Source organism: Sapajus apella, unplaced genomic scaffold (assembly GCF_009761245.1).
Source record: "Sapajus apella isolate SASKATOON/1434 unplaced genomic scaffold, GSC_monkey_1.0 scaffold12, whole genome shotgun sequence".
In the NCBI taxonomy this organism is placed as follows: Eukaryota; Metazoa; Chordata; class Mammalia; order Primates; family Cebidae; genus Sapajus; species Sapajus apella.
The window spans coordinates 27,488,681-27,507,478 of NW_022436952.1; the positions used below are offsets into that span (position 1 = coordinate 27,488,681).

Genomic DNA, 18,798 nt, shown 5'->3' on the forward strand with positions numbered 1-18,798 from the left:
CAAATGTTTACAAGAATCTAATCAGCCTAAACTAGAAATAACCCAAATGGGTAAATGAATAAACGGTGGTATATCCGCACAGTGGACTACTTACTACTCAGCAATAAAAAAGAATGAAGTACTGATTCACACAAGATGAGTTAAACTTAACTGCACTTTGCGAAGTGAGAGGCCGAACTGTGATCCCGTTTACATGACTCTCTGGAAGAGGGAAAACTAAAAAGGCAGAAAACAATCAAATCAGATCAGTGGTAGCCAGGAGCTGCAGGGAAGGGAGGTAGTTACCTATAAGCACCAGGACAGGGAATTTCTGGGGTGACTGAAATGTTGTGTATAGTATTGTGGTGGCAGACACATGACATTTGTCGAAACCCACAAAACTATGCCACAAAGACTGAATTTTAATGTATGTAAATTTACAAATTAACCAGGATATGTGGGGGAGGACAGAATGTAGACCGTAACAGATGGACCTAACTGTGTTACCAACGAAGCACAAAACACAATGAAGGGAATGGAAAAGAAAAGAACTGACTTTGAATCTAAGGACCTACGTATCTGAAAACATGTTATGACACAATACTGAAAAGCTAAAGACTCAAAGAACGGTACACAAGCGCTATATTATAGGTGGTAATTTTTTTTTTTTTGTAGGGCATAGCCTGGTATCCACAGGAGGCCAACAGTTTTGAAGCTACCTGTATATTAGGGTTGAACAAGTGCATACATATATTGTAGCTAATGAGAGCTAGGCTTGTGTCAGAGAAAGATAAGAGGGAAGGCCAGAATGAGGCCTCTCGGAGTTGAACTGTTACCAATATAGACTCATAGTCGTAGTCACACACATACAGAGATATGTACAGACATCCCTGTGAATGTGTGTATCTGCATGAGTACCTTTACAGTCAGCCCTCTCTCTATCTTTGGTTTCTGCATCCATGGAGTCAAGCAACTATGGACAGAGTTTATTTTTAAAAATAAAGAAAAAAGCACAACACTAATTTACATAGCATTTATATTGCATTAGGTATCATAGAGATGATTTAAAGTATCTGGAAGCTCAGGCGTGGTTGCTCACACCTGCAGTCCCAGCTACCCAAGAGGCTGAGGTGAGAGGATTGCCTGAGCCCAAGAGTTCCTAGCTGCAGTGAGCTATGTATGCACAGCTGCACCCCTGCCTAGGCAACAGAATGAGACCCTGTCTCAAAACCCAAAACAAAGGATCCAGGAGGGTGTGCACAGGCTATATGCAAACACTATGCCATTTTATACAGGGACTCGAGCATCTGTGAACTTTGGTATACACGTGGGCTCTTGGAGCCAATCCCTCACAGATACTGAGGGAACAGCTGTCTACATACATTTACTTTTTTTCTAGACAGGGTTTCACTCTGTCACCCAGACTGAAGTACAGTGGCACAATCTTGGCTCATTGCAACCTCTACCTCCCAAGCTCAAATGATCTTTCCACCTCAGCCTTCCAAGTAGCCAGGACCACAGGTGCACGCCACCACACTCAGCCAATTTACATTTTCTATCTATCCACTGAGTGGGACTAGAAGCAGTGACAGTCTAATAATAATAATAAATAAATGGCATCCAAATCTTTGTTTCTAAATAGCATACTCCAATAAAAAGAACCATGGTTCCTCAGGAAGTAGTTAATTCCATGGCTGGGGTCGGCATCTTGTGATGTCAGAAAGCAAAGAAATGCTTAAAAAAACCAAGAATGAGACATATGAAAAGGACACAGGAGCCAATCTGAAAGAGTTTCCAATGGCTAAAACTAGAACCAGCCACGCTACAAAATATTAACAGCATTGAGTCATAACTCAAAAACAAAATACATATCCATTATATATGGACATAAAGTAGCTGATATAATTAAGTGACTGAAAATTTTTTTTTTTTTTTTGAGACGGAGTTTCGCTCTTGTTACCCAGGCTGGAGTGCAATGGCGCGATCTCGGCTCACCGCAACCTGCGCCTCCTGGGTTCAGGCAATTCTCCTGCCTCAGCCTCCTGAGTAGCTGGGATTACAGGCATGCGCCACCATGCCCAGCTAATGTTTTGTATTTTTAGTAGAGACGGGGTTTCACCATGTTGACCAGGATGGTCTCGATCTCTTGACCTCGTGATCCACCCGCCTCGGCCTCCCAAAGTGCTGGGATTACAGGAGTTAGCCACCGTGCCCGGCCAAGTGGCTGAAATTTTAAAAATGGGGAAGGACTTTTCCTTATAGCATTCTAATAAAAAACACAGAAGAAATTAGAGAATTAGAAAACTAAACATTACAGTAATAATTCCCATAGGCAAGATCGACTACTAGGTGATAAAATTAGTAAGTGAGAGTTTTGGTCGGGCGCAGTGGCACATGCCTATATCCCAGCACTATGGGAGGCTGAGGCGGAAGGACTGCTTGAGCTCAGGAGGTTAAAGACACTATCTCTACAAAAAATACAAAATTATTTTTTGTATGCCCTAGGAGGCTGACGTGGGAGGGCCACTTAAGCGCAGGGGGTTGAGGCTGTACTGAGCCTAGACTGAGCCACTGCACTCCAGGTGTTTGGGTAACAAAGCCAGACCCTGTCTTTGAAAAAAAGGAAAGGTTTAATAGTATCTGCATAGTTTCAAAGTATCTGCCCCAAATATTAGTAATTACAAAGGGAAAAAAACTAAATTTAAAATTTCTAGTAGGGAATCCTCACAAACAGCACCTTAACCAAGTAATCTCAAGGTTAAGTTCACCAATAAAAAAAAAAACATCAGCTGGGCACGGTGGCTCACACCTGTAATCCCAGAACTTTGGGAGGCCAAGGTAGGCAAATCACAAGGTTAAGAGATCGAGACCATCCTGGCCAACATGGTGAAACCCTCTCTCTACTAAAATACAAAAATTAGCTGGGCGTGTTGGTGTGCGCCTGTACTCCCAGCTACCCGGGAGGCTAAGGCAGGTGAATCACTTGAACCTGGGAGGTGGAGGTTGCAGTGAGCCAAGATCGTGCCACTGCACTCCAACCTGGCAACACAGCGAGACTCCGTCTCAAAAAAAAAAAAGGAAAAAGAAAAAAAAAAAATCAACATCAGGCCAGGAGTGGTGGGTAGTGCCTGTAATCCTAGCACCTTGGGAGGCTGAGGTAGGTGGATGGCTTTGAGCTCAGGAGTTGGAGGCCAGCCTGGGCAACATAGTGAAACCCTATCTCTACAAAAAATACAAAAATTAGCCAGGTATGGTGGTGGACACCTATAGTCCCAGCTACTCGGGAGGCTTAGGTGGGAAGATCGCTTGAGACCGGGAAGCAGAGTTTGCAGTGAACCAAGCTGGTGCCACTGCCTTCTAGCCTGAGTGACACAGTGAGACTCCATCCAAAAAAAAATAAAAAAAAAAGAAGAAAAAAATAAAACACCAATCTATATGTATGTATATATATGTACATTTACGTATAAACATTGTATTCCCGCTGATATGATGCACTGAGAAGGGCCTTCCCAATAATGTATAACCTCAAGTTAATATAAGAAAGCATCTGACAAACCCAAATAGAAGAACGTTTTTTTTTTTTTTTTTTTTTGAGACGGAGTCTCGCTCTGTCACCAGGCTCGAGTACAGTGGTGTGATCACAACTCACTGCAACCTCTGACTCCCGGGTTCAAGTGATTCTCCTGCCTCAGCCTCCTGAGTAGCTGGGATTACACCACATCCAGCTAACTTTTGTATTTTTTTTTTTTTTTTTTTTTTTTTGAGACAGAGTTTCACTCTTGTTACCCAGGCTGGAGTGCAATGGCACTATCTCGGCTCACCGCAACCTCCGCCTCCTGGGTTCAGGCAATTCTCCTGCCTCAGCCTCCTGAGTAGCTGGGATTACAGGCACGCACCACCATGCCCAGCTAATTTTTTGTATTTTTAGTAGAGACGGGGTTTCACCATGTTGACCAGGATGGTCTCGATCTCTTAACCTCGTGATCCACCCGCCTCGGCCTCCCAAAGTGCTGGGATTACAGGCTTGAGCCACCGCGCCTGGCCAACTTTTGTATTTTTAGTAGAGATGAGGTTTCACTCTGTTGGCCAGGATGGTCTCAATCTCCTGACCTCATGATCTACCTGCCTTAGCCTCCCAAAGTGCTGGGATTACAGGCGTGAGCCACTGCGTCTGGCCAGAAGAACATCTAATAAAATAACACATCCTCTTCAAAAATATCGAGGTCACGAAACCAAGGAAAGATGGTGGGGCTATCATATACTGACGGATACCAAGGAAACATGCTAACAAAGTACAATGTGGGATCCTAGACTGGATCCTAGAACAGAAAAAGAACATTTGTGAAATAAGTGATGCAATCTGAACAAATTCTGTAGATTAACAATACTGTAACCAGGATTAATTTCTTAGTTTTGATCACTGTTCTATAATTATGTAAGGCATTAACAAAGGAGAAGCTGGGCAGAGGGTATACGGAAACTCACAATTTTTGCAACTCTTTTGCAAACCTAAAATTATCTTAAAAGCTAAAAAAAAAGCCGGGCACGGTGGCTCAAGCCTGTAATCCCAGCACTTTGGGAGGCTGAGGGGGGGTGGATCACGAGGTCAAGAGATCGAGACCATCCTGGTCAACATGGTGAAACCCCGTCTCTACTAAAAATACAAAAAACATTAGCTGGGCATGGTGGCGCGTGCCTGTAATCCCAGCTACTCAGGAGGCTGAGGCAGGAGAATTGCCTGAACCCGGGAGGCGGAGGTTGCGGTGAGCCGAGATCGCGCCATTGCACTCCAACCTGGGTAACAAGAGCGAAACTCCGTCTCAAAAAAAAAAAAAAAAAAAAAAAAAAGAAGAATCTTTGGGTTTTTAATTATTAGGTATCAGAATGTTGGGTTTGGTGCAAGTGAGATAAAGTGGAAAAGGCACTAGACCAGCAGTTCACCCATCCCTGCCAGTGGTGTCAAACCTTAAGAGAATCATACAACCTCCCCATACCTCAGGCTCCATGGCCAAACCAGCTTTGATACACAACTCATCTACCTCAAAGGTTACTTAAGGATCAATGACACAAGTAAAGCTGTCCAGAAAGGATATGTTCATAGACAACACAAGCATTAATGTGTCTCTAGCCCTAACAGAAAACTCTACTCAGGAGAAATTTTCCAGAAGTAAACGAGATAAAATACTAAATACAGAAGCAAGGTAATGAAGAAATCTTTTGGTCTTTCAGGTTTATTATAATTTTAGAATGACTGGGATCAACACTAGGCATCACTCCTTACCATGAAACTAAACACAAAACAATCAAATGTTTGGATCTTCTCTATACTACTAAATAGCCACAGGCAATGAGTAGAAAAAAAGGGTTTCTGCTCCCAATTTAATAAATAGCAGAGGCATATTTTCTCAAGTTGATTTTATTTTAAAAAGTGCAAACTATTTTGAACAAAAGTAAACTGAGTCACAGCATTCAGCAAGACATCAGACACGGAAAAGTGAACAATATTCACTAAGTAAAATACAGCAGATGTCTCTCACATGTATAATTATCATGCTTTGTCAATAGTCTCTTAGTCAACTTTCAATGTAATTTTCACAATACATAGCAGCTCAAACACAAATGCAGGAGCACAATGGCAAAGTGTGGCAACTGTCTTGGGCTAATTTTAAGTATGAAAGAAAATCTTTTATCAGTTTCACTTTCATGTAAGCCACTGTGCAACATGAATCAATCTTTAAATCTGTTGACACTGAAATCAATGTCCAACTGATGAAAATAAAGAAAAAAAGGCGGGCTTTAAAATATTTGTTGCACTACAGTTGTATGGTAAGAGGCAGAAAAAAATGAAATAATTGTAAATAATCTTAGATGTGTTTACAGGACCAGGAACAGAACAAGTCCATGTTAATTCATTTAAAATTACACTTGCAGAAGTCACACAACATAAAGATTACATGCCAATAAACAGTGTGCCTGTACTTGAAATAATGAGAAGATGCCTACCCAAAGAGGAGACTCAGTCTAGTGTTACTTCAGTTATTCACATAAAGTGTCTACAGGGCAGAATCTGTTCATAAGCAATTGTTCTGTTCACTAATCTATAGGCACTAATGGAACTGTAACTAAAGTGTAATTAAAACCCCAAATATAAAGGTGATCATTTAAACACAACTAAGCTCTAGCCAAAGACAGTAGAGCACCAATCCCGAGCAGGTTACTGAGGGCATGCATGACTTGGGGGGTACATTTTCTGGCAGTTAACCACCTCTGCTGTAGTAGACAACTGCCTTTTGTGAATGCACACATTTGCTACATTAATAGAGAACGACACTGTCATTTCCTTACGTTACAAAGAACTCTTCCCATACTGTTTTTTCCCATGTACTACTGCGATCTTATTCTAAATTGTGCCACCTTCCGACAGTTTCCAAATTACTGTTTCAGGTAATGAAAAAGTAAGACTAAATCTGATTATCTGACTGATGACAAATTTGAGCACCAACTATAGCAAAATTCAAGGTCAAGGTAGCTTGCAAGTCAGTTCTCTTGATTTGGCAATTACCTTCCACTGTTTTCATCTGTATTGAAGCCGAGATCTTCAGGGCCTATTTGTTCACCATCAGGAAAACTGGAATGTGTATCTATGAATAAAAAAAAATAAATAATTTAAAATTTAAAAGCATACAACAGGAGGAATATTTTGCTTCCCAAGTCTTTAAATGATCTTACCAAATGTGTTATTTAAGTGATAAAGATGTGCTGGGTTGTGAACAAATCTCTGTCTTCAGAGAATTTGTGATCTCAGTCAGGTATAAGCAAACACAAAGAAAAAATAAAGGAAAAAACAAAATGTGTAACAGACGCTCACAATTAAAAGATAGGAATTGTCTCATTTTGTCCTCCTGGGGACAATGTGGGGGCAGCTTAAGAAGGGAACAAGAAGCAATGATGTATATTCTCAAGATTCAAGACCTTATAAACATAAAACCTATTTCAAAGCCAGTTAAACTACACGTGCAAGTTATCACAAAAACCACCAGCACTCCAAATAACTTGCACAAAATTTGGATGCTTCTTTTAGAAGCAGAGGAAGTTACTAAAGATGCCTTAGTACTTACAAATCATCAAATGCTTGGTTCTGTATTGAAAAAGTTACTAGAACACCAGGAAAATATGTAAAATTTAAAGCAGACAATTAGCATAGACTTGACAATGTTGTTACTCTAGGATATCCTGCAGAGGAATGTTGAGATTGATTATTAAGGCCTCTGGGTAACTTTTAATGTGTATTTCTCTAACGTGACAGTATATCCTTTTATTGATTAATCTATATTCCAGAAAATTGCTTCACAGCAGAATACTTATGTTATATCCACATGACAGAATATTAGGTTGCCATAAAATAAAGTTTATGACATTTTAAATAACTTATATTTAAGTGAAAAAAGCAGAATACAAAAATATTTAGGTAGGGCTGGCATGGTAGCTCACATCTGTATCCCCGGCACTTTGGGAGGCTAAGGTGGGCAGATCACCTGAGGTCAGGAGTTCGAGACCAGGCTGGCCAACATGGCGAAAACTAAAAAATACAAAAATACTGTCTCTACTAAAAAATAACAAAAAAGAGCTGGATATGGTGGCACATGCCTGTTGTCCCAGCTACTCGGGAGGCTGAGGTGGGAGAATTGCTTGAACCTGGGAGACAGAAGTTGCAGTGAGCTGAGATTAAGCCACTCAATTCAGCCTGGGAGACACAGCAAGGCTCCGTCTCAACAACAACAACAACAACGACAACAACAACAACAAATTTAGGTAGAAGAAATGCAAATGAGAACAGAAAAAAAACAAGGTAAAATATTAACAGTAGGTTTCTTTTGTTGAGTTTTTTCCTAATAACTTTTTTGGGGGTAGGAGATAATAAAAATTGACTTCATAATCTTCATGTATTTCTAAGAAATCAGAAAAGGTTATTTTTAAAGTTATCTTAGAGTAGGCTAGAAAAATCTCTGAAAAAAAAAAAACAAAACCCCAAACATCTAAAGTCTCCCCAGGGATTGCGAATCATTTGCTATGAAAGGTAGATAGTAAATATTTAGGCACTGTAGGCCACAAAATGGACTCTGTTGAAAATTCTTCTTTGGGCTGGGCACGGTAGCTCATGCCTGTAATGCCAGTACTTTGGGAGGCTCAGGGGGGTGGATCACAAGGTCAGGAGTTCAAAACCAGCCTAGCCAACATGGTGAAACCCCATCTCTACTAAATATATAAAAAAAATTAGTTGGGTATGGTGGTGTGTGCCAGTAATCCCAACTACTCGTGAGGTGGAGGCAAGAGAATCACTTGAACGCAGGAGGCGGAGGTTGCAGTGAGCCAAGATTGTGCCACGGTACTCCAGCCTGGGTCTCTGTCTTGAGGGGGAAAGGTGGGGAAAAAAAAGAAAATTCTTCTTGGTTTCTTTTGCTTGTTTTTTAAGACTCTTTACCTCTTTACAAAGTAAAAAACCATTCTCAGGTCATGGACTATATAAAAGCAGGTTGTGGACCCCTTCTCTACCCAGTAAGTAGCACTCATTAGGTACAACCAAGTCAAATATTACCAACTATGTTTTTTCAGTACTCACCATAATAGCTTAACAAAGAATGTTGTCTCACAAATGACAATAATTAAAAAAAAAAAAAAAAAAGAAGTAGAAGCAAAAGAAGCAAAAGCAGCAGAGCAGAAGTAGTAGAAGTAGCAGCAGCAGCAGAAGAAGAAAGAGAAGCAGCAACGGTGGTTTTATTAATCTGTGTAAAATGACATCATGTGTTGCACCTTCATCCGGGGGCTGTGTCATGACCATGAAAGAGTCGTGAAACCCGCCCACACTGGTGTGCTCTTCCTGCTCCTCATTCTCAGTGTCACATTCAATGTCACTGTCGCTACTCATTTCTGGCAGGAAGGAAGGAGAACATGTTTCTGAAAAGAAACCACTGTTAGTGAAAGGAACAGAAATCTCCTTATCTACTAACCTTAGATTCCTAATTGAATTTTACATGGAATGTCAAGAATTCAATAAACAAAGACAAAAGTAATCACACAAACGTAGATTCTCTTTAGCTATTTATAGCAGTGGTTTTATTTTTGTTCTCAAGTTCAAAACTGCCCTTTCCACAGTACTTGAAAGTTACAATTTGAAACCAGCATTAATTTCATTATATTGAAAATTTCTTTTTTCTAAATCAAACACTGCTTTTTTTCAGTCACAAGAGATAACAGCAATTCTTTTAATCCTGACTCATTACAGACATAATTATAGTACCTAGCCTAAAACATATATACACATATTATACAAATACACATGGTATATGAATATTAGAAATTCTGGCAATTCTAATAATACATTAGTTTGTATTCTAATTGGGCATCTACTTTTTTTGTGTATGCCATTTGATTTTCATTTATTTTTATTTTTTGAGAGACAGGGTCTCTGTCAACCTAGGCTGGGTTGCAGTGGCCTGATCATAGCTCACTGCAGCCTCAACCTCCTGAGCTCAAGTGACACTCCTGCCTTAGCCTCCCAAGTAGATAGGACCACAGGTACATGAAGAAACCATGCCTTGCTAATTTAATTAAATTTTTTTTTGGGGGGGGGGGGGGGGGGACAGGGTCTTGCTATAACATGTTGCCCAGGGGGGTCTCGAACTCCTGGGCTTGAGAAGAGATCCTCTCACTTTAACCTCCAGAAAGATAAGAAACTTTCATTAGTGGGTCAGGGGCCACAGTTGCCCTGGAGAGCTACATGTGAGGATTTAAAAAATTTTTTATGAGTTGGAGTCTTACTCTGTCTCCCAGACTGGGGTGCAATAGCACAATCTCAGCTCACTGCAACCTCTGCCTCCCGGGTTGAAGTAATTCTCCTGCCTCAGCCTCCTGGGTAGTTGGAATTACAGGGGCCTGCCACTGCACCCAGCTAATTTTTGTATTTTTTAGCAGAGATGGGGTTTTACCATTGGCCAGGCTGGTCTCTAACTCCTGACCTCAGGTGATCTACTGGCCTAGGCCTCCTAAAGTGCTGGGATTACAGGTGTGAGCCACCATGCCTGGCCCATGTGAGGATTTTTCTTTTTTATCTTTTTATTTTTATTTATTTATTTTTTAGAGATGGGATCTCGCTATGCTGCCCAGGCTGGAGTCCAGTGGCTATTCACAGACGCAATCCCACTACTGATCAGCACAGGAGTTTTGACTTGCTCTGTTTCCGACCTACCTGGTTCACCCCTCCTTAGACAACCTGGTGGTCCCCTGCTCCCGGGACATCACAATATTGATGCCGAACTTAGTGCGGACACCCGACTGGCATAGTGCACTACAGCCCAGAACTCCTGAACTCAAGTGATCCTCCAGTCTCAGCCTCCGCAGTAGCTGGGACTACAGGCACGTGTCACCGTGCCTGGCCACATGAGGATTTTTAACGCTGCTTTAGGATAGAAAAACGGACCCATCACAGAAAGGGAACTGGAAGTGAGACTAAAACCCCACCCCCTGCATAATGTTAAAATTTTTGTTTGTTTTTTGAGACTGGCTGGGGTACAGTGGTACAATCATGGCTCACTGCAGCCTTGACCTCCCAGCACTCAGGTGATCCTCCCACCTCAGCCTCCCAACAGGCACACACCACCACACCTGGCTAACTTTCGTATTTTTTTGGTAGAGACAGGATTTCGCCATGTTGCCCAGACTGGTCTTCAACTCCTGAGCTAAAGCAATCTACTTGCTTTGGCCTCTTAAAGTGGGGGCATTATAGTCATAAGTCACCATGCCTGGCCACTGCTAAAACTCTTATTGAAAGAAGAGGCTAGAAAAAATCTCTGCCTACTGGCATAGGAAAATAGCAAGGAACTTTGTTTCTACTGGGCTCTCAAGAGGGAGAAAAAAGTCTCACCTCTAAATTCAAAGTAAAATTTATGTGTCTAATTTAGGTTTGGGATTTAAGGTTGAGGTTCAAATTTCAAGAAATTAACATAAAAATTGTTGAGGATCTAGTGTTATTTGAATAAAGCAAAAGTAAAATCCTCTCTGGAAGGAAGGTTCTAGGTACAATGGAAATTTTGTAGAATTATAAAAAACATTCTGAAGTAAATGCATATACAATATATCAAAATTTGTGTGATGTGACTATAGCAGTGCTTAAAGAGAAAATTATGCCATTAAATGTTTATATTAGAAGAGAAAATATCTCAAATCAATAATCTAAACTTCTACTTTAAGAAACTAGAAAAAGTAAATTAAACCCAAAGCAAGAAAAAGTAAGGAAATAATAGAAAACATAATAAAATTAGCAGGCAAACAAAAAAACCCTAATGAAACAAAATGGTGTTTCTTTGAAAAGATCAATAAAATTAAAGGCCCCTAGGTATATTCACTAACCAAAAAAAGAAGAGCAAACAAAATTTCCAATATCAGGAATGAAAGAGGACATCAACTATAGATTCTATAAATAGTAAAATATAATAAAATACTATAATTTTTTTATTAAACTTTTATATTTAAATATTAAAATATATTTTAAAAAATTATATTAAAATCTAATATTTTAATTTTTTATTAAAATATAAAATACTATAAATAACTCATGAAACCAAAAACAGATGAAATGAACAAATTTTTTCCACAGATTAAAAACTACCAAAGCTTACTCAAGGAAAAACAGGTAGGTATTTTAACTCTTAAAGAAATAAAATCTGTTTTACTTTAAAAAGCTTCCAAAAAGATAACTGTGGCCCCACATGGCTTCACTGTTGCATTCTTCCTTTTCTGTTCCCAAGAAGAGTTTGGTTAGCATTATTTCTGCCTTAAATGTTTAGAAAACGTCTCCATCATCAGCAAAGAAAAAACAACAAAAAACAAAAAACCCAAACTTGCCTGTTCTAAAGAGTGAAGAGTTTACAACAATCTTATGAGGTAGGAGAAAGAAAAAAAAAAGAGCAAAGAGACCATTAAAGAGTAATGATTAGAGACCATAGCTAGCTAGTTCTGTGAAGTACCACCTCCACCTTGTGGCCCTTCATGGAACTGTTGCTGAAAACACTAAAACCACACTGAGCTGAACTTCAAGGCACAGATTTGATTTCTTAGTAGCAGTGTTTCTTAATTCCCAACAATACCAATCTTCAGGATTCAAAAAAAATGAACTGGAATTCTGTGGAATTCCCAAAATCAAAATTATTCTTTTAAAAAAGTTATTATTTAAATACATTTTTCAAACTATTCATTACATGTGTATCTTTTTTGTTTTGTTTTGTTTTTTTTTTTTTTTTGAGAGGGAGTCTTACTCTGTCACCCAGGCTGGACTGCAGTGGCATGATCTCGGCTCACTGCAACCTCCGCCTCCTGGGTTCAAGCAATTCTCCTGCCTCAGCCTCCTAAGTAGCTGGGATTATAGGCATGCACTACCACGCCTGGCTAATTTTTTTGTATTTTTAATATTTTCAGTAGAGATGAGGTTTCACCATATTGGTCAGGCTGGTAAACTCCTGACCTTGTGATCTGCCCACCTCGGCCTCCCAAAGTGCTGGGATTATAGGTGTGAGTCACTGCACCCAGCCTACATGTGTATCTTTTAAAAAATCATTCAATTAGTATTTATAAGAACTGAGGCCTATAGTGAATATTCAAATGCTAGACTGCATGTGGGTATTACTGGGTAGTATGTGAATATTGTAACATTTAGGACTTAGCAAAGTTTACAATACTGTGCAGAATCACACGTCAAAAATGCCAATATAAGGATTTTGCTTCAAAATCTATTTCTTGGAACACCACTCAATTTTATTAAGTATACTGTGTGTAAACTCATTAATACTTACTTAGCAGCAGACAGGGCCATGAACACACATAAAATGGCAATATTTATCATGAAGACTGATTTGTAATCACTTCTTTCCAAGGAGCTCCTGTTGACTTTAACCTTTGATTCCAGGAATCAGTATTTCTAGTTATTACTTTCAACTTGCCCTAACTAGATTCCTTCAAATCAGTGATGTTTCTGTGTTGTTAAAATTTAATTCTAATTTTTCTCAGAATTCAAAAAAAACATACATTTCTCAAGAAATGCTAGAAAGAAATTCCTGCATGAAAATACCTGGTCAAGCACTAAGAGCTAGAAGTTTCCTACCTTTGTGAATGTAAAGAAAAAGACAAGTTGCAGGATGTCAATGATGGCAATTACAAGATACTATTAATTGTAAGAAACTTCAGAGATTGTTAATGCAAAAGAAATCTGCATCATATTAATCTTACCAATCATCTACCAAATTTTTTAAGCACGGCCTACATACATGCTCAGTAAAGCTAACTTGAGTCGTAAGTCCCATAAATCGAGTTGCTCAAATTTCAGATGCTTAAAAAATATATTAACCACCTGATATAGCTGACACTTTGTCTTCTAGTCACTAACAATTTATCTGCCTTTCCTCTTTCGAAGAGGACCTTGATATTGTTCAGGTATTTTCCTTCTTCCACTAAGCCATGTGGAATGAGTTGGAGAGGGAGACCAAATAACTGGACTTGGCTGGCAAGGTGCAGTGGCTCACACTTGTAATCCCAGCACTTTCAGAGGCAGAGGCGGGTGCATTGCCTGAGGTCAGGAGCTTGAGACCAGCCTGGTGAAACCCTCTCTACTAAAAATACAAAAATTAGCCAGGCATGTGGCAAGCACCTGTAATCCCAGGTACTCAGGAGGCTGAGGCAGGAGAATCGCTTGAACCCAGGAGACGGAGGTTGCAGTGAGCCGAAATCACGCCACTGCACTCCAGCCTGTGTGACAGGGCAAGACTCGATCTCCAAAAACAAAAAAACTGGACTTGGACCATTTTGCTTGACAATGGCTGACGAGATAGAAGAGGAAGTTGTTGAGGTGCTCTGAGAAAGGTTTTCCTTGCTGCTAGAGATATATAAAACAATCTTCTCCCACTCCCAGAATGCTATTCTGACTGATGTCTTGTACTACAGCAATCATCTTACCACCCTGAGAAGAGCTAAGCCTCTCACTGAGAAAGTAAGGATAGGGCAAAAGATAAAACAACACCCCAACTCCATGCCACCCACACACACACACAAAAGGCAAGTTTTTGATGACACTGAGCAGCTAAATTTTCTAATTCTGAAACTGCTCTATCACAGTTAGGTATACCTTCTTATTATTAGGATACTTGTTAATATAAGAGAGTTAATTTTCCTTTTTGTTCAAGTCAGTTATTTTTCGGTAAATTTTGTTAAAGGCATCTTAATCATTACCCTAAATGATCAACAATGGCAGGCCATCAGACTCTATATTCCTCTTAAAGAGGCCGCCAGCAAGGGTTCTGGCAGATGTGCCAAGGCTTTTCCCTGTATGATGTTTTGAGTACCCCTGATTTAACTGAAGGGGGTTTGTGCTACTTCAGCAAGAACTCAGAGAGCAAAGCCTCTGAGTTTTACAAAGAACAAGAAATAACCTGGCCTACCTACAGTTCTGCAGGTTATCAAATGAAAGAAAAAATAAGTCAACCTTTTCAACATCAGGTCATTAAACCAAAGACTAATACAACCAAAGGCTGTCCCATATGGTTCCAGCAAAAAGGAAAAGCATCCTGCTTATGACTATCATGTCTAAGAAAAAAGTTATTTTTAAACTGATGCTTAAGAGCAATTAAGAGACACTTTAGTAGTCCCAAATTCCCGGCCAGTACCACAAAGAATGCCTTATTTTAAGGTTCTTCAGACAGCCCTCTCTTTGAGAAAGAGGGAGAAGCCCACAGTGATTTGACACAGAATGTCTTTTTGTGTTTGACTCAAAGTGTCTTGTTTTTCCTAAGCATGCATACAAGACAAATCCATTCAACTGTCTACTAAAGCTTACAGGTATGTAAGGGTTTCCTGAGAACTTGCTCTTGCTGATGATAGAATAATTCTGGCAGCAGAGAGCAAGACCACATTCTCCTTGAGAAACAAAGCTGATTGCAAGAGGCAGAGGGCTTCCTTTGTCTCCTGTACTACCTTTTCTCATCCTCATCAACTAGTCTCCTTCTCACAGTCTATCCTGGGACTCGGAGGTAACAAATTACAAGAGTGTGCTTCTGTGTCACTGCTGATTTACACATTCACAACAAATTTTCTTATCGAGTTCGAGGTGCTTTATAGCACAACACCCCACATATAAAGGTAAAATGTGTTACTGAATAACACTGACCACTTAACTCTAAATCCCACATGAATAGTTCCATTCTTTGAAAGACTTGTAAAATATACTGTAGATCTTAACTATGCCCAAGCAAAATGCCTTTCTTCAGTTTAGGATAAGCTGTCAATTAGCTTTAAATAAGAAATGAAACTACTGTCAAAAAGTTCCAGTGTTTGGTGCTGACCAACTATTTTACATATAAAAGTTAGTTCTGAAATAATGTAAATTGATAAATTGGAGGCTGAAATTAAGTTCAAATTGGCTGGATGTGGTGGCTCATGCCTGTAACCCAGCACTTTGGGAAGCTGAGGCAGAAGGATCATTTGAGTCCAGGAGTTTAAGACCAGCCTGAGCAACACAGCAAGACCAAGTCTCTAAAAAAAAAAAAAAAGTCCAAATCACTGTACTTAAATTAACCTGCTTCTTACCAATTTTCCTGGCCCTAGGTCCACATACTACATTCCCACCCCCAAATCCATTCTCCACAATGCAGCTGGAGTAGAAATTTTAAGGCATCACTTCTTAGATCCTATTCATATGACAAAGTTCAAATTCTATCTGGTACATACCACATAACTCTTCATGAGCTAACCTCTGTCTGTCTCCATTCTGGCTTCTCTTTTACCAGTATTCACCTGGCTAACTCCTACTCATCCCTTAGGATGATCTTTCCAAGGGTTGACTAGGGACTAGGTTAGCAGAGAGGCGACAGTTAAGAGCACTGGCTCTAGGTTCAAATTCTAGCTCTTCCAATTTCTTTTTTTTTTTTTTTTTTTGAGACGGAGTTTCACTCTTGTTACCCAGGCTGGAGTGCAATGACGCAATCTCGGCTCACCGCAACCTCCGCCTCCTGGGTTCAGGCAATTCTCCTGCCTCAGCCTCCTGAATAGCTGGGCATAGTGGCGCGTGCCAGCACGCCCAGCTTTTCTTTTTTTTTTTTTGCCCCGAGACGGAGTCTTGCTCTGTCACCCAGGCTGGAGTGCAATGGTACAATCTCGGCTCAATGCAACCTCCACCTCCTGGGTTCAAGTGATTCTCCTGCCTCAGCCTCTTGAGTAGCTGGGATTACAAGAGCATGCCACCACACCTGGCTGATTTTTCTATTTTTAGTAGAGATGGGATTTCACCATGTTGGCCAGGTCGGTCTCAAACTCCTAACCTCAGGTGATCTGCCTGCCTTGGCCTCCCCGAAATGCTGGGATTACAGGTGTGAGTCACTGCGCCCGACCTTCCAATTTCTAACCCTGTGACTTTGGGTAACGTAAATTACATCTCTAGGCCTCAGCTTAGTTACCTGTAAAACTGGGTTAACAAAAGTAACTACCATGTAGAGTTATTTTGAGAATAACATAATACTGGTAGTCTTTAACATAGTAAGAACTTAGTATTATCTATTATTTTTATTACGTATCTCATATTTGAGCTGCCTATACACCTTATCACAGCACTCATTGTTCTGTATTATAACTGGCTATTAGTCTCCCCAACACCTAACCACTGGTTTTCACCTGCTCTCCCTGCCACCCTCCTACCACTACCACTACACATACCTAACACACCTGAGAATTACAACTTGTTTCTATTAGTAACTGTGGCCCACTCTGGCAAGTGATTCTCAAGGAGTGGTCACCTCTGGTTGAGAATTATTTAGTTCAACTACTGGTTCTTGACTGGGGATAATTTTGCCTCCCAGGAAACATTTGGCAATGTCTAGAGACACTTTTGGTTGTTGTACCACTACTGGTAACTAGTGGTTAAAAGCTGAGGATGCTGCTAAACATTCTACAATGCAGAGAACAGCCCCTGTACAATAAAGAATTATGTGGCCTAAATGACAATGGTGCTACAGTGGAGAAACTCTGAACTAAACAGTAGTTTCAGGAATTTTATCACTGGCATCGACTGTAACATCTGGTAAAATGGACATAAATGTTGCATGAAAAAAATGAGTTTGTTATTTATCATCTGAGATGAAGTCTCACTCTGTCGTCCAGGCTGGAGTGCAGTGGCACAATTTTGGCTCACTGCAACCTCCACCTTCTGGGTTCAAGCAATTCTCCTGCCTCAGCCTCCCGAGTAGCTGGGATTACAGGTGTCTACTACCACACCTAGCTAATTTTTATATATTTAGTAAAGATGGGTGTCACTATGTTTGCCAGGCTGGTCTCATACTCCTGACCTCAAGCGATCCACCTGCCTTGGCCTCCCAAAGTCCTGGGATTACAGGCATGAGCCACTGTGCTTGGCAGAAAAAACAAATGAGCTTGGAATTCCAGTATATTCTGTAGTAATTTAAGCTACTAGAATCCAACATATACGGAGACACACAGAAAGTAACTTTTTCCCATAGGCCCTTTCTATAAAGATCATCAATCATAATATTTCTTGATGTTTTAACAATAAACACATCATTTAAAAAAAATTTTCTATTTAATCTCTTCTACTGAAATAATGCTGCCCACACAGGAGCACCAACCAAAGACCAAAATGTTTAGTGTTCTTTAACTGAGAAACCTGAAAATGCCACCACCCACACACCCTCTCTGAGGGCAGCCAAGTAGATGCTGGCACCTGTATGTATGCTTTGAGCTACAATTCATCAATCATTGATATTCAAATGAGTGCAGAGGTGGAAGGTGGTAGAATTTCGCTAAGAAATAAATTACAAGGCCAAACATCATTAAGAGAGTTGACTTTCTTTTCTGCTGAACTTATAAAGGACACAGCAAGGGCAATAATAGCCTTGTTCCAAGCACCTCTGTTGCCCCAAATTGCAAAATGTCTTCTATGCTTTTAGATAAACAATAATGAACTTGGAAGAACACGCAGAAAAAACACTAGAAAGTGTAACTGAGAACAAGCTGAGGTCAGTCATCATAAGGGATTTAAAAATGGTTAAAGCTTGCAATGCTTCTTTAAAAAAAGCCATCTACAGACACTAATTAAGACTGACTTAAAAAGATAGTTAACATTATTCTAATTAGTTGCTTTGGGGCACATCTTCCCCATTAGATTGTGAACATATCTAATTCAACTTTGTATTAATAAATACAGCAGGCCGGGCGTGGTGGCTCACGCCTGTAATACAAGCACTTTGGAGGCCAAGGCGGGTGGATCACCTGAGGTCAGGAGTTCAAGACCAGCCTGACCAACATGGTGAAACCCTATCTTTTAAATAAACAAATAAATACAGAAAAAATTTGATGCCTGGTATGTAGGTGCCTTAACACATTTATTGACTGAACAGATAAACCATATGCAGATTTTTTTTCTCCCTTTCTAATAAGGTATGTCCTTTTATAGAGTAACTTACCCATTTCGCCTTCCTCTGAATTTAATATCTTAGCAAATCAAATTCAGTGGCACAAGGAATGCTGTATTCAGATCGAGGACGTCAAATAGCAGATCTCAGTAACATTTCCATGAAACCAACCCCTCCCTATCACTACCACCACCCACTACCAAAAAAGGGACAGAATGCTCCCTTCCCGCTTACTTATAAGGTTATCATCCCTTACCTTCTTCAGGGGCAGCTGAAGCTCCCTCAGGTAGTACAGGCTGTAACTCTCCAGTTTCAGAATTATTTTCCAAATCAGTCATCTGCAGTCCTTCCAGATGAC

At 40.1% G+C, this 18,798-nt stretch overlaps 1 protein-coding gene across 4 annotated transcripts in view; it reads right to left on the reverse strand.

Annotated features, from left to right (window-relative positions):
* Window positions 1-5,377: 5,377 nt before the first annotated feature.
* TRIM37 (tripartite motif containing 37) overlaps window positions 5,378-18,798 on the reverse strand; it is a 108,481-nt gene continuing 95,060 nt past the window's right edge. For 2 of the 4 annotated variants that reach the window (XM_032280683.1, XM_032280681.1), the window contains 3 exons: window positions 18,697-18,798; window positions 8,791-8,907; window positions 5,378-6,620 (listed from right to left, as the gene is read on the reverse strand). The exon at window positions 18,697-18,798 is cut by the window's right edge and continues 4 nt beyond it. In XM_032280683.1, the coding sequence (XP_032136574.1) occupies window positions 6,538-6,620; window positions 8,791-8,907; window positions 18,697-18,798 (302 nt within the window). In that variant the 3' untranslated portion in view covers window positions 5,378-6,537. Of the gene's footprint in view, window positions 6,621-8,790; window positions 8,935-18,696 lie in introns of all 4 variants that reach the window. The other 2 variants (XM_032280680.1, XM_032280684.1) reach the window with 2 other exon arrangements.